At 50.2% G+C, this 7,254-nt stretch overlaps 1 protein-coding gene across 1 annotated transcript; it reads left to right on the forward strand.

Annotated features, from left to right (window-relative positions):
- Positions 1–1,750: 1,750 nt before the first annotated feature.
- Positions 1,751–2,884, forward strand: ACTRT2 (actin related protein T2; the record flags this gene model as incomplete). The annotated part of the gene is made up of 1 exon (XM_082615195.1): positions 1,751–2,884. The coding sequence occupies one exon, from the start codon at positions 1,751–1,753 to the stop codon at positions 2,882–2,884; it is 1,134 nt and encodes a 377-aa protein (XP_082471321.1).
- Between the last annotated feature and the right edge of the window lie 4,370 nt (positions 2,885–7,254).

The following is a 7,254-nucleotide window of genomic DNA, read 5'->3' on the forward strand; positions in this document are numbered from 1 at the left end:
AAAGCCTGAGAAGCCGAGTGCATAGGGCTTTTGTGATGTAAGCAGGCTGGAACCCCCAAGGGTTCCGTCCTCGGAACCAGCAGCCTCCAGGCACAGTGCTCCCCTGAACGCTGGGCCCCAAATCTTAGAGGCCCCCACAGTGGTAGCTGTGGTTTTGGGCTGTATAGGCTGGGGGGTGCGTCTTCTCTCAGCGTCAACCCCAGCGTGCATCTGATTCCACTTCCAAGTAGAGGTGTCCTTTGTGGGAGAATCTCAGTAATACCAAGTCTTTATTGACTCCCCCCAGGCTGAGCCCCAGGGGTTCCCCGAAAGCTGCACGTCCATGTCACTGGTCTACGCCACGTGTCTATTACACACACCCACGCCGTGCATCTACCCTACATGACAACACTTTTTCACCTTTTGCTGGTGGGTTTAGAAGGGCCAGCTGGACATGCAGAGAGGGCCACCTGCAGAGGGAGGTGAGGGGACCTGGAGGGGAGCTGGTCTCCTGGGAAAGCTTTCTGGTCGGGGAGGAGCCGGCCTGGAGGGTGATTTCACACGTGACAGACACCAGGTTAGCATTTTGTTCTCCAAGACCGGCTCCACCTTCCTCAGGAAAAACGTCAGCCCTGGTTCCCTAGTCTGAGCTCCCTCCCAGTTTCTCCTCCTGAGCTGGAAACCAGCCCAGAGTGTGATTGCAGGGCTGCTGGAGGGGTTCTCCGGGAGGCAGGAGTGGGCGCCCCCTGCCCTCATGGGCTTGGCTAAACCTACAGCCTCACTGCCCTCCCGGCCTCACTCTCAGCCTCAGACTTGGTGACCTGGTCACTTCTGACAGTGCTTCAGAGGGCTTGGCTAACTGTGTCACAGGCCCAAAATAGAGCTGTCCGGGGCTCCAATCAGGGCTGCTCCCCCGATGAAACCTCAGATCCCTGTCTTCGCAGGCCATTGGGTTCCCAACCCACAACCACTGGATATTGTTTGTGACAGCACTTCTGGGGCTGCAGAGAGCAAGGAGGGCCCTTGACCTCAAGCCAGAGCAGGGGTACATGTGCCCTGAGAGAGAGCCAATAGGCCCAGAGGGCTCTGCTTAGCAGCTACCCTGTGAGACAGAATCAAGGTTCATGAGGTAAAGAGAAATCCTTGAGAGCTTCCTGGAGGAGTCTGCATTCCAAAACTATGTTCTGAGTGCTTGCTGTGTCGGAGCCCTGGGCATTGCTCCTCCAACCTGGACCTCTGCCTGGTGCCTGGTCTTCCCCTTTAACAAAGAGAAGTGTGTTTGTCACCCTCCAAACAGCAGCTCCCTCCACACAGAGGGCCAGAGATGCCAGTTTTATGGGCTGGCCCAGGCTGGGCTGCTTCGCTGGTTCCAGGCTCCACAACAGGCTCCTCAACACGGCCTGCAGGAACAGCTGGACTTCCCCCTTTGGAGTCTCACCAGGTGGGGGAGGGGCAGAGACTCCAAGCCCCCACCCCCAAAGGCCCTCTGATGCTGGCTGAGGACAATGGTTGCCTTGGCTGGATTGTTACATATGGGACGTCATTCCTGAAAAGGCCTCAGCAGCCCAGGCTTCCTGAGAGGAGAGCAGATCGGTGCGTGGGGATGGAGGGCTCTCTGGGACCAGCCGTCTGCTAGCCCTGCCTGGGAGACGCCCCAAGAACCGTGGAATCCTGTGCCCTCGAAACTTCCAGAGCAGCCTCATACATCACAAAGTGGCCCAGGAGGCTTCCATCTTCATTTTGGCGAAGTGCGGATGAGGGTGCCACAGGCATGTTTAACCCACACGTGTTAGATTCTCCAGCTGTCATTTTTGACAATGGGTCCGGGCTCTGTAAGGCAGGCCTGTCTGGAGAGGTTGGCCCCCGCCACATCGTCCACTCTGTCGTGGGGCACCCCAAGTTCAAGATGCCTTCGGCGGGGGCCAATCCGAAGAAATACTTTGTGGGGCAAGAGGCCCTGCACAGGGACGAGGTCTTACACCTGCACTACCCCATCGAGCGAGGCCTGATCACAGACTGGGACGACATGGAGAAGCTCTGGAAGCATCTCTTCGAGTGGGAGCTGGGGGTCAAAGCCAGCGACCAGCCGGTGCTCATGACAGAGCGCTCGCTGAACACCAGGGAGACCCGGGAGAAGATGGCCGAGGTGATGTTTGAGGGCTTCGACGTGCCCGCCTTCTACCTGTCGGACCAGGCCGTGCTGGCCCTCTACGCCTCGGCCTGTATCACAGGCCTGGTGGTAGACAGCGGGGACGGGGTCACCAGCACCGTCCCCATCTTCGAGGGCTACTCCCTGCCCCACGCCATCACCAAGCTCTACGTGGCGGGGAGAGACATCACGGAGCACCTCACCCAGCTGCTGCTGGCCAGCGGGAGGATCTTCCCGTGCGTGCTGGACAAAGCCCTGGTGGACGACATCAAGGAGAAGCTCTGCTATGTGGCCCTGGAGCCGGAGAAGGAGCTGTCGCGGCGGTCGGAGGAGGTGCTCAGGGAGTACAAGCTGCCCGACGGCAGCATCATCTCTATTGGGGACCAGCTGTACCAGGCGCCCGAGGCCCTGTTCTCGCCCGAGCAGCTGGGCATCCAAACCCCGGGCCTCTCCAAAATGGTCTCCTGCAGCATCACCAAGTGTGACGCGGACATCCAGAAGACGCTCTATGGGGAGATTGTGCTGTCCGGGGGCACCACGCTCTTCCGGGGGCTGGACAGCCGTCTTTTGAGGGAGCTGGAGCAGGCGGCTTCCAAAGGGACCCCCATCAAGGTCACGGCGCCGCCCGACCGCTGCTTCTCCACGTGGATTGGCGCCTCCATCATCACCTCCCTGAGCAGCTTCAAGCAGATGTGGGTCACCTCTGTGGACTTCAAGGAGTTTGGGAAGTCCGTGGTTCAGAGAAGGTGCTTCTGAGGGGCCTGCGTGCAGGGTGGCTGCCGTGGGAAGTGAGCTCACCGTTTGGTATCGCGGGACATTCAATAAAGGACAAAACGGTGCAGTCTTTGGCCGTGTCGGGCTTGGTTCATTCTCGGGGGCACCCGAATAATTTCTGACCCTGGTGGTGAATCTCTTTTCAGTGGTTCTGTCCCCCAGCCCCGTTTCTCCCGAGAAAGCCCTGGGTCATGAGTTGAGTGTCCGTCTGTAGAGTTTGTGCCCAAAGCAGGGGCCTTTGGGCCAAGGCCTCCTGCCCAGAGCCTGGACTCTGCATTTTAAACCTGTGTCTTAGGTGGGTCGGGAGTGGGGGCAGGAACAAGCAGGAATGCTGCCCTGTTCTGAGGTCACGAAATCCTCCCCTGGGACAGCACCATAGGGCTATCACTGTGCTTTTATGGGGCCGGGCAGCTGAGTGGAATGCACCCCCTGTCCTGGGCGCATGGGACCTGTCAGTGGCAGAAATTGTCATCTGTTTAAGGCTCTGAGAAGAGCCTGCTCCCAGGGGGAGCTGAAGAATCAGGGCTTGATTACTGTGATGTTTCTATTTGTTTCTACTTTCAGAGATGTTTATAGCACTGTTTGGGGGTAAATATTGGAGACAAAGTTCATGGCCATCAGTAAAATCACATTTGACTAAGTTATGCATACAGGGAATTTTTCCGCATCGATGGGGTGGAACTCTCTCAAAATCTTACTGGGAGAGAAGTGGAAACTCCAGAGATGCCCCTGGGCAGTGGTGCCGCCGGTGTGGTCACCTGACATTCAGCCCAAGGACAGACCACCAACCAATGAACTTGCAGACACCTTGAGGCTGGGTTTCTCTTTCCTCTTTTTGGAGAAAAGGAACGGGGCAGTGGGCAGGAATTCCCTTCTCCGAGTTAAATGCATCAACTTCATGCTGCCTCTGTGTCCAGGCTTTTGTCAGTTGGTGTGTGTGAACCTCTGGCACCATTGTTGGTTTTCTAAACCTACCTTCTAGTTCTTACTGTTAGGATGCCACTTCATCATGGTATGAGGAGGTATTCTATGATGGGTTTTTTTTTAAGCTTGCTTTTTTGAAAATACTTTTTAAAAAGAAATCTACTGGTTCGATTTTTTTGTCTCACAAAGATTTTTTTTTTTTTTTTTTTTTTTGTGGTACGCGGGCCTCTCACTGCTGTGGCCTCTCCCGTTGCGGAGCACAGGCTCCGGACGCTCAGGCTCAGCAGCCATGGCTCACGGGCCCAGCCGCTCCGCGGCATGTGGGATCTTCCCGGACCGGGGCACGAACCCGTGTCCCCTGTATCGGCAGACGGATTCTCAGCCACTGCGCCACCAGGGAAGCCCCAACGAAAATGTTTTTAGAGATTATTTTGTTCATAAATGTTTCTTTCTCATGCTGATGATCAACTGAGCTTGTCTACAAATGTTGGCCTATCACAGTATTTTTTCAAGACAGATTCTATTTACCAAATGACCATTTTAGTGCGTTTAAAAGGTACCGAGGATTGAGATATGTAAATCAGGTGACGTAATATGAAAATTATGTGCCTAAATATTTTTGTAAAGGTGGCAAATAAATACTTTTGCTTCAAAAAAAATTGTTTTTAAGAAACAAAACAGAACTGCCTTTGCACTAAATTGGTGACTTGGACTTTTCACAGTAAAGACAGGCTGTGACACTCTGGATGTCTTGGTGTACGTGAACACACATCACACACACATCGCAGACTCTCATGCAGGACTTCAAGCTTCTGCTGAAACCCTGGGGTCAAGGAACTTTTCATTAGGCTGTGTTGTCCCCACCCCTCCCTTCCCCTTGCTTATTTGGATGTCACCTCTCTTAATTCACCTGCCGCCACCATCTTTGATTGACCCAGGATGTACAGTTTACAATCAGAAAAGAGCAAACGGAAGGATTTTCTCTCTTGGTGGAATATGCAGAACTTGGGATGTGTGTGTATATAATATATAATATATACAAATATATATAATACTAACTTAAAAATCAAATTCCCCGACATACATTTTTAAAAAGATCTGTGCCAAAAATGTGTTTTCAGAGAAAATCTTATTTTCATACTCAGACTTTGTATTGTCACTCATTTGTACAAGTGCGCTTCCTTACAGCACAGTCCCTGCTCCCGCAATTAGGAAGTGTCACACACACAAAAAGACTCTACAAAAGACTGGCTTCCCTTCTTCCTGTGACCTTGACCTCTCCCCCAACTTCCTAACACTTACTAATTTATGAAACTGTTTTTCTCAACGCAGTTTTGTTTTGTGTGTCCATTGGATTACAAACTTTATTAAAAAATACAGAACAACAATAACAAAAATACAGAGGTGCCTTTATAAAATGAATCCCCCCTTTTTTGTTAAAGAAAGCAATGGCACTTTCCCGTGTATACCTGTGCACGTTGGTATGTACATATATAAGTGAATATGTGTTTTTATGGGGTTATAAGCCATAAAGAAAAGAACAGAAGGGTAGATACCACGGGTTGGTGGGGGAAGGTAGGAAGGAATGAGAGGTAGTACAGAAGGAGGGGAAATCTTACTTTTAGGAAATTTTACTGAAGAAATTCAGCCGGAATGAAATAAACCCATCTATCTAAATTGTGCGTGTTTGTGTATTTAATGTTTGCCTGGTGTATCTTTTCCCATGTGTTTACCTTCAAACTACTTATGTCATATTTGAAATGTGCATATAGTGTATTGGAAGATAGCATATAGCTGGGTTGTTTTTTAAAAAATCCACCAATTTCTGTCTTGTAATTGGCATTTGTAGACGGTTTACATTTAAGGTAATATGTTCCATCTTAAGTCTGCCATTTTATTGTTTCCTGTTTCCTCTGTTTCCTTTTTCTCACCTTTGAAACCGTGCCCCATAGGGTTAACAGAAACTGGTGACTAACAGAAATTCTTGGGCTAGTCTTACAGCTTGTTAAAAATCCCTCTGCTTGTAGCCTGCCTTCACTTAATGATGCTATTGCAAATTGCATATCCTCCAAGATTCATGTAGCCCAAACAATAAGATGTTTGCCCGAGTTGTTTGCCAGAAGGTTGGAGTCAGCTGTGTCTAGTTCAAGCTCGAGCCGGCTAAGACTAGTTGGGACCACTGACCCTAAAACTGGGCCTGTGCAGGTGTCCGATGAGTGACCTTTTGACGTCAGGGGGCCCAAAACTCCACCCTCGGATCATACTTTTTGAACACACATCCCATGAGGAAGCATGTAACTCAGATATGCCTGCGCAGAACACCGTGTACCTCACCTTTTCCTGACCTGCAATCACCTTTCCCCATGCCTAAGCCCACCCTGCTTCTTTATCTCATAAATATCTCAAGCCCCCAGCCTTTGGCGGGGGGCGGTTGGTCTGAGTCTGGTTCTCCCATCTCCTCGCTTGGCTGCCTTGTGAATAAGCCTTTTCTCTGCTGCAAACTTCGGCATCTCAGCGTTTAGCTTGTGCTTTGGGCAAATGATCCTGGTTCGGTAATCCCTTCCTCTGGGTTCCTAAAACACTTTTTAGGATTCCATCTGGATTTATTGTTAAGGTTTCTTGGTTTTTTTTTTTTTTTTTTTTTTTTTTTTGTGGTACGCGGGCCTCTCACTGCTGTGGCCTCTCCCGTTGTGCAGCACAGGCTCCAGATGCACGGGCCCAGCTGCTCCGCGGCATGTGGGACCTTCCCGGACAGGGGCACGAACCCATGTCCCCTGCATCGGCAGGTGGACTCCCAACCACTGCACCACCAGGGAAGCCCAATTGCTAAGGTTTTGAGTGTACTGCTTTGTATTGATTTCTTGGTGATTGCTCTGAGTAAACAAGTAAACACGACCACCCACTGGTAATAACGTTTTTACCACTTGGAGTGAAGTATATTTAGGTCTCTTTACCCTCCCAACTTTTAAATAGAATTGTCTGAAGTTTTTCCTTCAACCCTCAAAGGATTTCAGAAACTCAGGAGAATAGTCTAATACGATTACCACTACTTTTACCCAATCCCATGTTCTTTTGCCCTTTCTGGAGTTCCAAGCCACCTTTTGGCCCTGTGCTATTATTTTTTATTTTTTATTTTTTGAGAGAACTTCCCTTAGCAGTTCTTTAAGGGTAGGTTTGCTAGCAACAAATTCTCTTAGTTGCCAACATCTGAGAATGTCTTTACTTCCCCGTCATCCCTGAAGGATATTTTTGCTGCATATAGAATTCACAGTTAACCACTTTCTTTCAGCACTTGAAGAATATTGTGCTGGTTCCTTCTCCATGGCCTCTGTGGTTTCAGATCAGAAATCTTATTATTTGATGGGTGTTTACCTACAGGTAATGTATTATTTTTCTCATGCTGCTTTCAAGAGTTTTTCATTGTCTTT

The sequence above is a fragment of the Mesoplodon mirus genome (assembly GCF_964341445.2).
Source record: "Mesoplodon mirus genome assembly, chromosome: 3".
Classification (NCBI taxonomy): domain Eukaryota; kingdom Metazoa; phylum Chordata; class Mammalia; order Artiodactyla; family Ziphiidae; genus Mesoplodon; species Mesoplodon mirus.